The sequence below is a fragment of the Pseudonaja textilis genome, chromosome Z (genome assembly GCF_049901715.1).
Source record: "Pseudonaja textilis isolate UNSWEBS1 chromosome Z, rPseTex1.2, whole genome shotgun sequence".
NCBI lineage: Eukaryota > Metazoa > Chordata > Lepidosauria > Squamata > Elapidae > Pseudonaja > Pseudonaja textilis.
This window is the reverse complement of record NC_142008.1, coordinates 13,125,272-13,140,928: the sequence shown is the minus strand read 5'-3', so window position 1 is coordinate 13,140,928 and position 15,657 is coordinate 13,125,272. Positions and strand designations below refer to the sequence as shown.

General features: G+C 39.1%; 1 protein-coding gene across 1 annotated transcript in view; it reads left to right on the top strand.

Annotated features, from left to right (window-relative positions):
• The window catches only part of PITRM1 (pitrilysin metallopeptidase 1), a 46,640-nt gene that overhangs the window by 17,914 nt on the left and 13,069 nt on the right, over window positions 1-15,657 (top strand). The window contains exons 11-20 of the mRNA XM_026710047.2: window positions 887-1,000; window positions 2,253-2,349; window positions 6,372-6,506; window positions 7,885-8,023; window positions 9,207-9,323; window positions 10,570-10,702; window positions 11,911-12,031; window positions 12,711-12,787; window positions 13,216-13,381; window positions 14,266-14,366. Coding sequence (XP_026565832.1) covers window positions 887-1,000; window positions 2,253-2,349; window positions 6,372-6,506; window positions 7,885-8,023; window positions 9,207-9,323; window positions 10,570-10,702; window positions 11,911-12,031; window positions 12,711-12,787; window positions 13,216-13,381; window positions 14,266-14,366 — 1,200 coding nt within the window. The remainder of the gene's footprint in view (window positions 1-886; window positions 1,001-2,252; window positions 2,350-6,371; window positions 6,507-7,884; window positions 8,024-9,206; window positions 9,324-10,569; window positions 10,703-11,910; window positions 12,032-12,710; window positions 12,788-13,215; window positions 13,382-14,265; window positions 14,367-15,657) is intronic.

Genomic DNA, 15,657 nt, shown 5'->3' with positions numbered 1-15,657 from the left:
TCTGAGCGGGTTATAAATGTCAGCATATTGCTTCCAACAATCTGGGCCCTCATTTTACTGACCTTAGAAGGCTAGAATACTGAATCAACCTTGAGCTCGTCAGGATCGAACTGCTGGTGGTGGACAGAGTTAGCCTGCAATACCACATTCTAACCACTGCACCACCACAGAATAAGAACATAGGTGAATGTAATCTTGTATATAAAATTTCCCTTTAAGACTTCAGCTCTTGCATACCTTCTTGCACTGCATTGAATTAGGAGCCCAAAGGAATATGTCTGCTGAAATGTGATTTAACTTTGATTAAGGTTGTTCCCAGAAAACTAACTTTTGTTCTTCCCAAAGCACAGCTGCCAACTGATCCATATTTGTTATTTAGCCATATTTGTTGTATAGGTCTTAGGAGCTTGGCTCATACCTGACATTAAACCATATTAGTGGGTTCCATATTTGTACTAAGCCACAGATGGGTTTATTGCAAACTGTGAAATGGGTTCCCAGTGTTTAAATACGAATTTAACCACGCTGCCTTAAGAAAGTTCAAAACATTCTCAAAGATCCATCTCATCCTGGGAACCCGTTTTCAGAACTATTACCATCTGGCAGATGGTACAGAATAATAAAAATAAGGACAAATAGGCTGAAAAACAGCTTCTATCCCAGGGCAGTAGCTCTTTTGAATTCTGCTGTATAGTGCAGTATTGGTGCGGTGTCGGGGGTTTCCGGTTCAATGTGTGGAGTGTGAAGGAAGTGTGTTTGTGTTTATTTTCATGGTCATGATGTGCACTGAAGATGGTGTTTGATTTTGTTGTATGAGGTGCATTCACAATAAAGTAAACTAAACTAAAACTAAATGAATATTTTTGTATTATATCTCTGTTTTTAGGATTAACTCCTCTACACGAGAAGCTTATTTCACTGTAGGCCTTCAAGGGATTTCCGAAGAAAGCATAGACACCATAAAGCAAATTATTGCTAAAACTATTGATGAAGTTATTGAGTAAGGACAAGGATTTTTTTTAAAAAAAAAATGTTGCGCTATTGTAAAAAAAAATAGTTAAGATGCTACTTTAAACTTTTGACAGTGATGATGGTTCATACATTCTGTGCTGGTAAAAGAAAGCTCTAAATTATACTGCTTTTCTCAAGTGTTTTAAAAGAAGGTTTGAGATAATTTTGCTATTTACGAATCTCCTCATAAAAAGAGGCAAAAGGAATATCTAAACTTTGACAGCTAAAAATGGTCTTTGAAAGTAAAAAAAAGAGAATGAATGCTGAGCTGGAGAAATGCAGATTTTTTATGGCTAAAATTTAATGATAGGTAGTTCTCCACTTATGATGACAGTTGAGCCGAAAATATCTATTGCTAAGCAAAACAGTTAAGACAATTTTGTCTCATGTTGGTAACATGACAAGTGAATCTGGCTTCCTCATTAACTTCTCTTGTCAGAAGGTTGCAAAAGGGATTCTGCAACCATCATAACTACATGCCAGTTGCCAAGCGTCTGATTTTTGATCACATATATGCAGAGATGTTGCAATGTTCTTAGTACGAAAATGGTCATAAGTTACTTTTTTCAGGGCTGTTGTAATTTCAAATGGTCACTAAATGAATTGTTTAAGTTGAACACCAACTGTATTTTTTTCTGAAAGTACAATGCAGTCTTTGGTGCGTCTCGTCTTTTAATGTTACTATATATGAGCAACTGAATGGCTGGGTGGAAATAAGTAGAGAAGAGCCACATCTGAGTCATCATGCAGTAAGGGAATACAAAATAATCATGGGTAATTCTCAAGCAACAGTGTTGAATGAGAGGGACTTATGATCTGTTCTCAAAAATTCTGGCCATCATGACATGTTTGTTATATAAACCCAAGTCAATGGAGAAGCCGGCAGGAGGTTGCAGATTGAGGTCATGTAAGATCTTGCTTAAGGGCTGCATGGAATTAGCTTAACAACCTCAGGTAGAATTCTAGGAACTGCTGTCATCAGTTGGTGTGGTATGTCATTTTTCTATTTGTTACCACATCGCTTAGTGATGGACCTGCTAGTCTCAGATCTGTAAGTGAAGACTTACCTATAATTAATTTCTTTGTTTTTTTAAAAAAAAAATTCAGAACCATCTCCACCTTCCAAATATTTCCCAAGTAATTGAATAGGTTATGCCATATGAATAAATTTCATTCAGAAACTTGAGAGTTTTGTCCTTGTGATTCTGGAAGAAAATTAAATGTCTTCTTTTCAACCTCAGGAATGGATTCGAGAAAGAAAGGATTGACGCTTTACTCCACAAAATTGAGATCCAGATGAAGCATCAATCAACCCGTTTTGGACTTGTCTTGGCTTCAGTAAGTGATGCTTCTCTCATAAAACCAAGCTACAAAATGTGCAAACTAGTCTTTTAAACACTGCTTGTATGGGATCGTTCCACTGCACAGTTTTTAAGCATTTGCAAAAGGATTTAGGACACAAGTCTAGAATGTGAATAGTGAAGATGCAAAATCTCTTGTAAGAGACTCGAGACACGCTGGAGTCCATGATCTTGATGTTCTTCTCTGTGGAATTTCAGAAATCCCACTAATAACTTAAGGCATGAATATGTGGGAGATGCTTCTGAACAAATGGTCCAGTCAAGAAGAAAAAATAAAGATTGATTGATTCAAGCCCATAATAATGACTTCTACTGGACCATCACTCTAAGTCAGGGGTCTCCAAACTTGACAGCTTTAAGACTTGTGGACTTCAACTCCCAGAATTCCTCCTCCGGTGAAGTTATCTCAGGAATTCTGGGAGTTGAAGTCCACAAATCTTAAACTTGCCAAGTTTGAAGACCCTTGCTCTAAGTCAAAATTGATGAACTTTATGGACTCAAGAACTGTACCAGCACTTGAGATGCTGTATTTCTTTTTTTTTTATGAACAAGTTTTATTGATTTTTGAAGACAAACAAAACATAACACATAGAAGTATAAAACCTCCTTTCTAAGAATTACTTATAAATTTCAACAAGGCAAATAAAGCATTATTTTTTAAAACATGGTTCCACATTATCACACTTCCATTTACACATATATATCTTTTCCAAATTTCTCATTATTTCTCCCTTCACTTTCATTCAATCATATTTCCTTCTATCAAAGTTTCAGTAATTCTCAATCAGTCATAAGCACACAAAATACATAACCTAAAGCAAAACATTGGAGAAAAAAAAAAACCTCCTTAGTTATCATTTATACATATCTTTTCCCAATTTCTCTCCCTTTAATTTCATTTCTCCAAGATTTTATTAATTTAGAATCAAACGTAAATAATCCACACACTAAACATAAAACTTCATTTGAAAAGTGACTTGGCCCCAGGTTACATATTTTTTGACAGACCTAAATCAAATTCATGCCCACCTTACATACCCTTCATATCTTATTAACCATTTTGTATTCTCTATATAACTTCTCCCATCTTTTCACTCTCTTAATTATATTTTATTTATTTCATCTTATTTCAAAGTCATTATACTTATATCTTTTGTCCGTTCTTTACCAAACATCTATGTATCTCTTCCCTTTAACAAAAAATTTCCCCTGTAATCGCTTTTGAAGTATGACGCCTTCTCCTAAAATAAAGCTTAAAATAATACATAATTTCCATCCTGATTCTGCTTAGTACATTCTACATATTAAATCTTAAAATAAAAGAATAGTAAACTTATAGTAAGTATAATTAAATATATAATTTCTATTCTAATTCTAATTCTGATAAGTACATTGTTTTAGGATAGAACAAATAAAATACTAAAGTTATAATAACATTAAAACAAACAAATTAAACTTTAACTAAGCATTAATCATTTAACACAGTCTCCTAATATTTAATCAAATATCAACATCCATCATTATTAAACATTAATATTTCATTAAATATTCCAGTAAACTGTTTCAAATGCAAATACTACGATACTATCTTATGCACTCTTGCAGAATCTTCTTTAATTATAAACTATCTATCATCCTTCATCTCTTAAAAAAAACAACTTTTTAAAAAAAATCTTGTCCTAACCCGTGGCTTTTTTTTTCTTTTTCCCTCCCTTTCTTCTCCAATCTGGTCTTTTTGCCCCCCCCTCCTCTCCCCCTTTTTAAATTTCCCTCTCTGTTGTAATTCTCTTTTCAATTGCTTTCTAACATTGTACCTTCTTTTCACCCTATTTTTCTTTTTCTTGGTTGTTTTATTAAATCTTAAATTCTCCTTTTCCCTTCCTCCCTTCCCATTTTCTTTCTTAATCAAACTTTTTAGTCCATTAAAGATGGCTTCTTCCTTTTCTTCTTCTTCTTCTTCTCCTTCTCCTTCCTCCAGTGTTTGCTGGTACGTAGAAACCGCCATTTCTAAAAAATGGAAGGCAGCTCCCAAAGAATCCTTGCCACTTTGTTGTCTTTCTTTTAATTTTTCATATTCCATTTTCAGTTCATCAACCGATGGTACCATTATAGGTTTTTTTTTTTTTAAACAACCCAGATGCTTTCAATCTTGAAGTAGTTTCCAAATGTCAGAGTTATCAAACAATCCAAACAAACAAAACTTTTTTCCTCTTCTTCTCTTTACAGTTTTTTTCTCCAGAGGCAAAATCCCAGATGTATTTTAAAAGCCATATTACCATTAATTAATGGTCTTGTAATCTTCAAGGCGTCTCCTCCAGCAAAGTTAAAAAAAAAATTTTTTTTAGTCCTCCCCTTCCCACTTATAACAAAGAGCTTATTTTTACCTTTAAAGAGCAAGTTTTTCTGTGCTCCTTTGCTTTCTCCGTAAGGAGGGGGAGTGAGCTTTCCTTCAGCACTTTCGCCGATGTAACAAATTCTTTTGGAAACAAATGTATCAATCCAAAGTCAGGTTTCCAGGGTGTTTTAAAAGTAACATAATGTCATGGTTTAGCCAAGAAAACTTCTCCTTCTAAGACTTCCTCCTGCACAAACTTATCCAGTTGAAGATTCCTTTGTGGCTGCCATGGAGACAGCCGCCCCACCGTCTCAGGAAAAAGGAGTCTAGCCGGCCGGGGAAGAGGGGTGCGATGTCCCCAGACCCCTGCCCGGATCTCCTCTGTCTTCCGCTGCCCCTTCAGGGCAGCGACAACCCCCAAATCCAGTTGGATCGGGGGTACCTTGACAGTGAGCGCAGCAGGGACCCGCAGAGAAGCGGATTCCTGCCGCCGCCGAAGCCTTACAACCGGAAGTGAGAGATGCTGTATTTCTAAAGTTGGATAGGTCAGAGTCTACTGGTAGATTGGGATGAATTTTAAAAGGGAAAAATGGATGCCTTAGAAGTTGGCAAATTGATTTTGCTCCCTGATTGTCCCTCAAGTCTACCCATTCTGCAGAAGGAATGCTGAGAGAGCATTATGCATTATGTATCTTCAGTGGTGCAATTCAACCGGTGTAACAACTGGTTCAGTGAATGCACGCTTTGCATGCACAGCATTTAGAAAAGACCATTTTTAGCTATAATACTTCTACTGCAGCCCCGGTGAGTAAAACAGCTAATGCACGACGAACTGCTCTGCTGCGCGAATCAGCTGAACTTTCCCTTCGCATTTAAAAGGATTGGATGGTCTAGGATGGAAAGACCCAGGACCTAAGACTTTAGAGAGTTGATGCTAATTAAAGCTGATGAATCTTCTCCAGTTGGTATTTTAGAGTTGTCTTCAGACAAAAGTCTCCAAAGTTCCTAGCCAGCCTGAAATTGCATTTGCAACATACAGTAACTGGAGATGCCAAGTTGAGATACACAATGTTAGATGTTCTCATTTTAGGCCAGGCTGTTCCTAACTGGGACTGACCTTGATGACCCCAGAAGTCACCCGTCTTCACTCATTTCTTCCTCTTTTTTGCAGGGGGCAGAGAGGGGGTTGAGGCTCTTCTCTGAATTGTTGGGAATTTGCCGGAATATGTAACTATCTTCAGATACCACTAGTAGGAGCTGCTATAGACAGATAAAACACATTAGCTCTCTCTAAGGCAGGGGTGTCAAACTCGATTTCATGGAGGGCCACATCAGGGTTGTGTTTGACCTCGGGGTGGGCGTGGGCAGCTCGATGTCACTTGTGGCGGTGCCTGTGTCAGCCCGAGCACTCTGCCAGTGAAAACGGGCTCCCGAGCTCCGTTCTGGCTGCAACAGCCTCCTGCAAACCTCTGCCAGTGAAAATGGAGCTCGTTTTTGTTGGCAGAGGCACCACGGGACAGTCCTTCACTGTTTCCAGGGTGGAATCTAAGCACCTGTAGCCCACATCCTGTCCATGGGCCTTGAGTTTGACGCCCCTGCTCTAGGGGACAGTAGTATTAACCTTCATGTGAAATATTTGCATTCTTTTTTCTATTTTTTCTAAGAATATTGCCTCCTGCTGGAACCATGAAGGAGATCCTGTTGATCTTTTGAAAATAGCAGAGAAAGTAACTCAGCTCCGGCATTGCCTTAAGGAGGACCCTCATTTCCTGCAGAAGAAAGTAAAACAATACTTCAAGGTGGGAGTCAGTTGAACCTATGTAGAGCCGGTTTTAACACTGTTTCCAAGAGTGATTAGCCAGGCAATAAGAGTAGCCCAACACAAGCAAGAACTCTCACAAGCTTTCAGAATGAACATTGAGGTTTTGCATTGCATAGAGATCATTCGGTGTCTTCTGAAAGCTTGTATGACTTCTTGCTTGGGTTGGGCTGCTCTAAGTATAAGTGATATGGTGCATCTTCTGGTTTTCTTCCCTATAGTAAAGTTTTTCTTATAAAAAAAAGGATCTAAGGCTTTCACATCGCATACATAAGTCTTCAATTTATTACCAGTTGTTTAGTGGCTGTTCAGGGTTCCAGTAAATCCCATATAAGATGCTTACGTTCCTGTTCCAAAATTTTGATTCTCCCCATCACTTGGCCCTATTTACGGCAATTCATCCAGTCCAGCAGTCACATGACTACAATTTATGACATTATTGCCAAAACCTAGAATTTGCTTCTAGTTTTTGGCAGATATGCCCTATACAGCCAATAATAGGTTCGCTTAATGATCATGGCATTCAGTTAATGATGGTTTACTTAGCAAACATGGTGATTTTTGTAATGGCTTCCACAAAAAAGTCTTAAAATTCGTTCAATCATGTGATGGCCTGCTTTACAATCAACATGATTTACAACCTAATTGTGTAGACCAGGGGGTGTCAAACTGGCAGCCCATGGGCCAGATGCATCGTGCACAGGCCACGGCCACTTAGCTCCACAAAGGGAAAAAACATTGTGAAACGTCATGTGATGGCAATGTAAGGCAGTGAGTTTGATACCCATGGTGTAGATTCTATTATAGTAATGAGGCAAGGATTACCTCAGATTACCATATTTGGAAAATGGGTGGAAATGTCTGTGTGTCTTATACAGTGAATGTTGCCGAAGCTCCACCCACCCACCAGTCCCCACCCTTCGACCTCTCCTAGCAATTTGCCTCAAACAGCAAACAGCCTGGTCAGCTTCAGCACAGCCGGAACGGGCTGAGAATGGGGTGTGTGGAGGCCAAAAACGGGATGTGAAGGCCAAAAATGTAGCTCTTGGAGGCTGTAATAGGCAATGGCAATCCCTGCAGCCTGAAACAGCTGATTGTGGGGAGGCCAATGCAACCGACAATCAGCTGCTTGTGCTAATCAGGCTGTGCTGAAACTGAAACTTGCTGTTTGCTGCAAGGAGGCACAGGTAGATTTTGTTTTGTTTTCCTTCCCACAAGCTAGTTGAGTCTCATACTTTGTAGAGTCTTATACTCCAAAAAATACGGTAATAAGAGAGTTGATGTCAGTTGCTGTACAGCATCAGGAGCAAAGAGAAATTGTTTTTACACTGATTAGAATTCTTCTTTCTTGGCCAAAGGACAACCCACACCGATTAACACTCTCCATGAGTCCAGATGCAGCTTTCCATGACAAGCAAGCAGCTGCAGAGGCAGACAAATTGAAAGAGAAGGTTGAAGCCCTTTCAGAAGAAGAGAAGAAACAAATCTATGAGAAAGGTGCACATCTTCTGAGTCATTAAAATGTTGCCATGCTTGTTTGGTCAATGCTTGTTTTGCAAGTTAGGAAGCGCTCTTCTATCTCTCTTCTAAGTCTTTTTTTATTTTTACTGTTTTGCCATTCCATTCTCTGGATTCAACACTTGATCTCTTAGGTCACATCACCTAATCTCTAAATGCCTGGTCAGAGCCCATAATCTTATTTTACTTACTCAGGATGATCAGAGAGCTACAGAGGGCAGAGAGATTTGAACCTAGTTTTTCCAGTCTTGATCTCTTACAACCATGGCTACTATGAACTATGTTTCTTTTCCCCACTGAGTGCAAAAAGTGACAGTGAAATGAAATAGTCCTAATTTCTCAGATGAGTTCCATGATATTTGCAGGGGCTTTCCCCAACTTGCATCTCCCAAAATGTATTTCCAACAAGCTTGGTGGGAATTCTGGGATTTGCAGAATAATCCAGTTGTTTCTCTGGAAGAATCCTTTTGAGAATTCCTGACCCTCAAAACTGTAGAGCCGGGGTGTTAAACTCGAGCCCCCCAGGCAGGATTCATGCTTCGGCCAGTGAAAACATTTTTGCTAACAGGTTTGCAGGAGGCTGTCGTAGCCAAAAACGGAGCTTGGGAGCCCACTTTCACTGGCAGAATGCTCAGGCTACCACAGGCGCCTCCAACACGAGTGGCATTGAGCTAGCCATCCCCACTCTAGCCATGCCCACCCCAGCCCACCAAGGTCAAACAACCTTGATATAGCTCTCAATGAGTTTGACACCTCTGCTGTAGAGATTCTGACCAATTAGTTCTTGATTTTAAAGCAAGTTAAAAACACCGTCGTGTAATATGCAAGAGGCAAAAAAGTAACCTTTACTATTAAAAAGCCACCTAAATTTTGGAAGCCAGCAGGTGCTATGTCATGCTGTAGCCTATGTGTTGTTTCCCCCCTCCTCTCCTTTGAGTACTTAGCTGATTCTTGAAACACCCCACAGCTATTATTTTTCACTTTGTCTTTGAAATAATCAGTAGACTTTTTAAAGACTTGAAATGGGTCCCTGGAGGACATTATCAGGTCCTTAACTAATGCTACAAGGCTTCCTTCCTTCCTTGCGGTTGGGTGGGTGGGGGAATTTGAATAACTTGCTTTTGTTGGAATTGCTAAATTGATGTTCCCTTTGATCTGCTAGGTTTGGAATTGCTTGATCTGCAAAGCAAACCTCAAGATACTTCCTGTCTTCCTGCTCTGAAAGTTTCAGATATCGAACCAAGGATTCTGTTTACTGAACTGGAGATGGCATATACAGGTTAGGAAAACCGAAGCATGGGAGGGTGAGGGATGAAAATATAATAAATCAAATTCTCTTTAAGTTGAAAATGGAGAGTCTACACATCACAAACTCCTGGGCAGACTTCAGTTCCAGCAATTCCCAGCCCACAGTTTTTACATGAGATAATGTATCAATGTAGTAGAGTTATAAACAGTCCTTTGGATCAGAAGAAAGTTATGGATAGTCCTCTACTTACAACTGTTTCTATAACAATCATTCAAAGTTGTAAGGAACTCAGAAACTGATTTAAGACCAGTCCTCACACTTATGACCATAGCAGTATTCCAGAGCTGTGTGATAAAAATGTGGGCACGTGTCTGTGATGGTTAAAAGAATCCCAGGATAACATGATACCATTTCATCTCAGGTGGCTCTAAGCCCTCAGTGGGGAAACCCAGATATACTTCATGACTGCTTGATTGACTTAACTGCAGTTATTCACATAATCTTGGCAAAAACAGTTTTAAAATTGGGTGTGACCCATTTAGCAACTGCTTTGTTCCCAATGCTGGCTATAAGCCGAGGGCTACCTGTGTGCATCATGGTCATCCTTTCATATGTATATATGGAGAAAGCTAGAAAGCAAGCTAGAAGGACAGCCCTCAGACATTCTTACCAGGGTAGTCCTTGGCTTAGCTTAATTTGTTCAGCAACAGTTCAGATCTGCATTGGCATTGGGGAAAAAAATGGATGTACAATCAGATTATAAAATTCTGGTAATCACAAGACCCCTGCAGTCACATGATTCTGACCCAGGTGCTCCAGTGCCAGGTTAGCAATTACAATATCTCAAGGAGTTGTGGTCATGTGACCTGCGTTGGTGCTTCTCGCTTGCATCCAGGCTGGGACAATTCTCTCAGGCCTTCATCCCTACTGGGCATACCAGTGCTCCTTACCTGAGACTCCTGCTTCTTCCCGCTTAATAACTGAAGCATCTTGGACTACAAAGCAATTGTTATCACTAAGGGACAGAGTCACATGATTTTTTACTTTATGTCTGCATCTTGAGTTTTCTGCCTGTATCACTTAGCAAGGGCAATTCTGGCCATCATAACCAAGGGATTACCTGTACGCTTTGCACACCTGTGTTCCTCTTTTTGGATGATAGATTTGAGGACAGAAAAAGAGATCAATGGGTCTGACAAAACAGCTTAATGAGGTGTTGAGTTGTCAGCGTTTCTGACATTGCTTGGTAAAGTGATCTCTTCTTCTTTCTCTGTAGCTGAGGATGTTCCTGTCCAGTACTGTGCTCAACCCACAAACGGCATAGTTTATTTCAGAGCCATTTCCAGCCTGAACACACTCCCGGAAGAGCTTCGGCCTTATGTTCCACTTTTTTGTAGGGTCATCACCAAGTAAGAATGAGTTATGTCTGAAGCTTTTTCAGCAGTCTTTGCCTCTATCTGGAGATTTTCCTGGTCTTCCACCTAAATCATATTCTTCTCCAACTTACGTTGTGCCAGAATTGTGTGAGTGGCTTGGTTTGGGCGCTATGTTGGATTGCCAATTCTGCCTGCAATATTTTTCAGAGAGATAATATCAAGATAACATGAAGTGTTAGTAATACTTTATAAAGCATTGGTAAGACCACTCTTGGAATATTGCATCCATTTTTGGTCACCACCAAAAGATGCTGAGACGCTAGAAAAAGTGTATAGAAGAGCAACAAAGATGGTTATGAGCCTAGAGGTTAAAACATATGATGAATGATTAAGAGAACTAGGTATTTCTAATCTAATGAAGGGAAGAACTTGGAGTGATATGACAGCAGTCTTCCAATATTAGAGGGGCTGTCACCAAGAAGAGAGAATCAGCATATTCTCCAAAGCCCCTGAAGGCAGCACAAGTAAAAGATGGGAGCTTATCAAAGAACTAAGGAGAGATTTCCTGATGGCAAGAACAATTAAGCGGTAGAACAGCTTGTCTTCAGAAGTTGTGTGTGCTTCATCACTGGAGGTTTTTGAGAAAAGATTGGACAGTCCTTTGTCTGGAGTGATATAAGTTTTCCTGCTCAAATAGGGGGCTGGATTAGAAGACCTCTAAAGTTCCTTTCAACTCTGCCACTCGTGTATCTGTGCAATATAATGGGCTTGGCTCAATCACACGTCACATAAGCAAGCCAAAGTGCTCTGAACACCATCAGTCAGTATCCAAAGATCTCTGTGTGACTATGGGTCACTTCCTTCAGCAAAAGCACCAAGGAGGGGGATGAAGAGACAGTGGGGATGCCAAGTTCCAGGAAAGACTGGATTATATGGAGCCCAAGAATGGCTGCTTCAAAAATTAGTCTTTCCTAAACATTGGGTATAATTATAAGGTTTACCTAGGATGAAAGCCCAATCATCTAGAGCAGGGGTGTCAAACTTGCAATGACACATTGTCGTCACGTGACGTATCTTTTCTCCCCTCCATTAAAATGGGGGGTGGGTGTGGCCAGCACGTGATGCATCCGAGCCACAGGCCACAAGTTTGATACCCCTGATCTACAGTGAATAATTTGCTTGTAGACCCACATAACCTGTATGGGAACCCAGTTTGTTCTTCTCTCTTTACTTTTCATAAGGATGGGGTGTGGAGCATTCAACTACCGAGAACAGGCTTTGGAAATAGATCTGAAAACAGGTGGCCTTTCTGTTAGCCCACATATCAATGTAGATGACTCCCATCTAGACATGTATGAACAGGTGAGTCCGTTTTCAGTTAAGGGCTGGCCAGTTGCACATGGGTAGCCACCTAGGTTTTGCTGAGACAGAATTGCCAATTAGGAAGTCTCAGAACTAAATTCTCATTCTAATTCAATAAGTGGCATCATTCTCTATCTAGCTCTTAATTCTTTCACTTGCTTTCTCTTTTTGTTTTCCTGAACCACTCACTATTTGCAATATGAGGAAAATAAGTCAGGTCCACCAATCAGCATTGCTATAAGAATTACTTTGCAAATAATATAGACTAACGCATTTGGAATAGAAAGTGCAATATCTATGGACGCATTATGATAAAATCAGAAAATCTGAAGGGGAGTGTTTTAAGTTCTTAAGGCTCAGATGCTCTTCTGTGCAGAAATCTAAGTCTTCCATTGAAATTCAAGAACTAAACGACAATTCACCATTTATCTGCATAATTAGTTCTATTTCCAGTTCATGCTTACAGTTAGGAAAGCAAATAATAAATGGTGTGAAATTGTTTTTATTATACATTTGTACTTTGGTAAATTGGATTTCAGTTTTGGATTGTAATTTCACAACTACCATTGGCATTTTGTTTTTTTAAAAAAGCAAGAATCCCATGTTAGTCTTCTTTAAGTAATTTAGGTATCACTTTGCCTTATTATTTTTTTCATTCCTTCCTAAAATTCTTTTTTAGGGTGTGATCTTCTCTTCATTGTGCCTGGATAGAAACTTGCCTGACATGATGCATCTCTGGACTGAAATATTTAACAAGTATGGTCCATTTTAGGGAACAATATTTTTATATAATTGAAGGTGTATCTTTTCCTGTTTGTGTATTTGAATTTATTATCTGCCCAGCTCCAATGGATAGCTCCAGTAGTAATACTAAAACACCTTAGTAAATAACTTCATATTGGTTTATGCATATTAGTAGATTGATTGAACAATGCTCCTTTGGGCTGATGTTTTAATTAAGAGGAAAAGAAGGCCAATAATTGTCTTGTGTGGAGAATTGCTGGTGCTTTGAGCTCCTTTAAAGAGAGTAAAGATGGAATGAATGGAATTAGATCTCCATTCATATGGCCTAAACTATAATGGCCATTAGCGAGACAGAGCTAGTAAACATTTGATGAACGCTCCCAGTTTATCTTATTTGTAACAGAGGTGCCATTTTTCCTTTGTCCCTTTTCTTTTTGCAGACCTCATTTTGAAGATGAAGAGCATTTCAAAGTCTTGGTTAAAATGACAGCTCAAGAGCTATCAAATGGCATTCCTGATTCTGGACATAATTATGCCTTAATTAGAGCAAGCAGGACTCTGAACCTTGCAGGAGAATTGCAAGAAATGTTTCATGGCATGGAGCAGGTGAAATGAGAGGAAAAGGGTTTGATACATCTGGCTTTTTTTAAAAAAGGGAAGATGCCCTTGTTCTATGTTGTCCAGGCCTGCCCATTAAGATTATTTCCAGTGCCTTTTTTTAACTGGAAACACTCAAGACTGCACACGTGTTCTGCATATTATCTTCTGTCATAGTCAAAGCATCATCAAAGACTCCAAGTGTCCTCATGGAGAATCACATGATACAGTCTCCTTTACAGTATAATTTCTCTTTCTAATAAGGGATAAGTTGCTGATCTTTTCAGGGGAAACCAAGAGCCCCAGCTGCTAGCTTGCTTGCCATGTAGGCATAGAATTAGTGATTAAAGCCCTCAAAAGCATTTAAATACTCATTGTAAACATTAATCTTGGGTAATAATTTTCCTGGCATTGATGATGCAACACAGATAGTCCTAAATCTGCAGTCATTCATTTAGTCAAAGTTACAATGGCACGGAAAACAGCATGTTACAACTGGTTCTTAGACTTAACAATTGTTCCATCCCCATAGTCACTTGATCAGAATTCAGCTACTTGGCAACAAGCATGTATTTATGACAGGGGTCTCCAACCTTGGCAACTTGAAGCGTGGTGGACTTCAACTCCCAGAATTCCCCAGCCAGCTTGCTTGGTGGACTTCAACTCCCAGAATTCCCCAGGCAGCTTGCTGGCTGGGGAATTCTGGGAGTTGAAGTCCACCACGCTTCAAGTTGCCAAGGTTGGAGACCCCTGATTTATGATGTCTGCAGCATCCTAGGGATCATGTGATTACCATTTTTTACCAATCCCAGCTGGCTTCCAAAATGCAAAGTCAGTGGAGAAGCTATCTATGCCTTTGCTCTTAATTCCCTTCGTATCCTTTTTCTATTCAGGTGAAACTGATGAAGCGAATTGCAGAAATGGCAGACATTAAGTCTGTGCTCCGAAAATTGCCACGTATCAAGAAATACCTTTTAAATAGTGACAACCTGCGGTGAGTCTGGATTCATCCTTGTAATACTTGCAGGCACCGCTGAATATGCATGATGTCAAAGTTTATCCAATCATGATTTCTAACTGAATCCTAAAAACTTCAGTTTTAAAAGAACAAAAGTAAAATTCACTCTCGTTAGGTCAGTACCACAAATTTTGATTCATCATCCTTGGAGTCCCTCCTTAGATGATAAACACTTGGTTCCTAGCCTCACAAATTTCAAAAACTGCTAATTGATTGCATGTTTCAATAGCATAGCTGCTTTGTGCCCAGATATTTCCATCAGTGAAAATCTAATATCGAAATAACATAAATTGACTAAAGCAAGTAACTTCTGAAGAACCTCTTGAATTGTTACATATAGGACTTCAGACTGAAGAGAAAATAAATTCAGATTCCATTTTAAGATTATTACCTTGAGAATACAGATGCCAGGGGTCTACGTTTCTAGGTAGACCTTTCTAATTAAACTCAAACTTCATGGCTTCTAATTCTGCTGGCTTTCTCCAAAAAAATAATCATTTAGGAGATGAACTATGGGGACTTGAGTACCATCAACAACAGCTCTAGCCTGCCTGCATTCAGTCCACTGGCATCTGCTCTTTTCTGGAAGCGGTGTTCTTGGAAGTAGGTTTGTTGGCTGTGAAAATGTTGGCTTGTGTATTCAAGGTTTTTTTTAAAAAAAATTGACCTCGGAGCTACCAAACAGCCCCAAGATTTGCTTCTTCTTTGGAGCTTAAAGATAAGAGACCTATCCTTCACTTAGTCCTTGTTCTCTGCAGCTTTCAAGTTGGGAAGAAAATTGGTTTCTCGTTAGATTCATCAGAGACCAGGTTGTACTCACTATGGCATAAGGAATAGTTGGAGCTTCTTCAGGTTTCCAAAGATCCATCGTACTTCTAAGAATCCATAATTTAACATGAACAAAGGTGTTTGGGAGAAGCATAAATGGCCTCCATTTAAAGAAATGTATTACTTTTCAAAAACAGGCATTAAAATACAAACTAACATAAAGGGGGGAAAAAATGAAGGGAATAAGGATAAGTTAAAAAGTGGAGGGAAATATAACAGATATAAAACAAAAATGATCTCCAACTTTTTCAGTACAGGAATAATAGGACATGACAGTTTTAAGTTTAAATGAATAACAGTATTAAATGCTAATAATATATTAGTATATTAGTAGTAATTACTATTAGATAATGGCATTAGATTATACTAACCAGAATGATTAATAGATTAAATTCTAATATTCTAAAAGAGCAATATTTATAATGCATTTCTATTAATT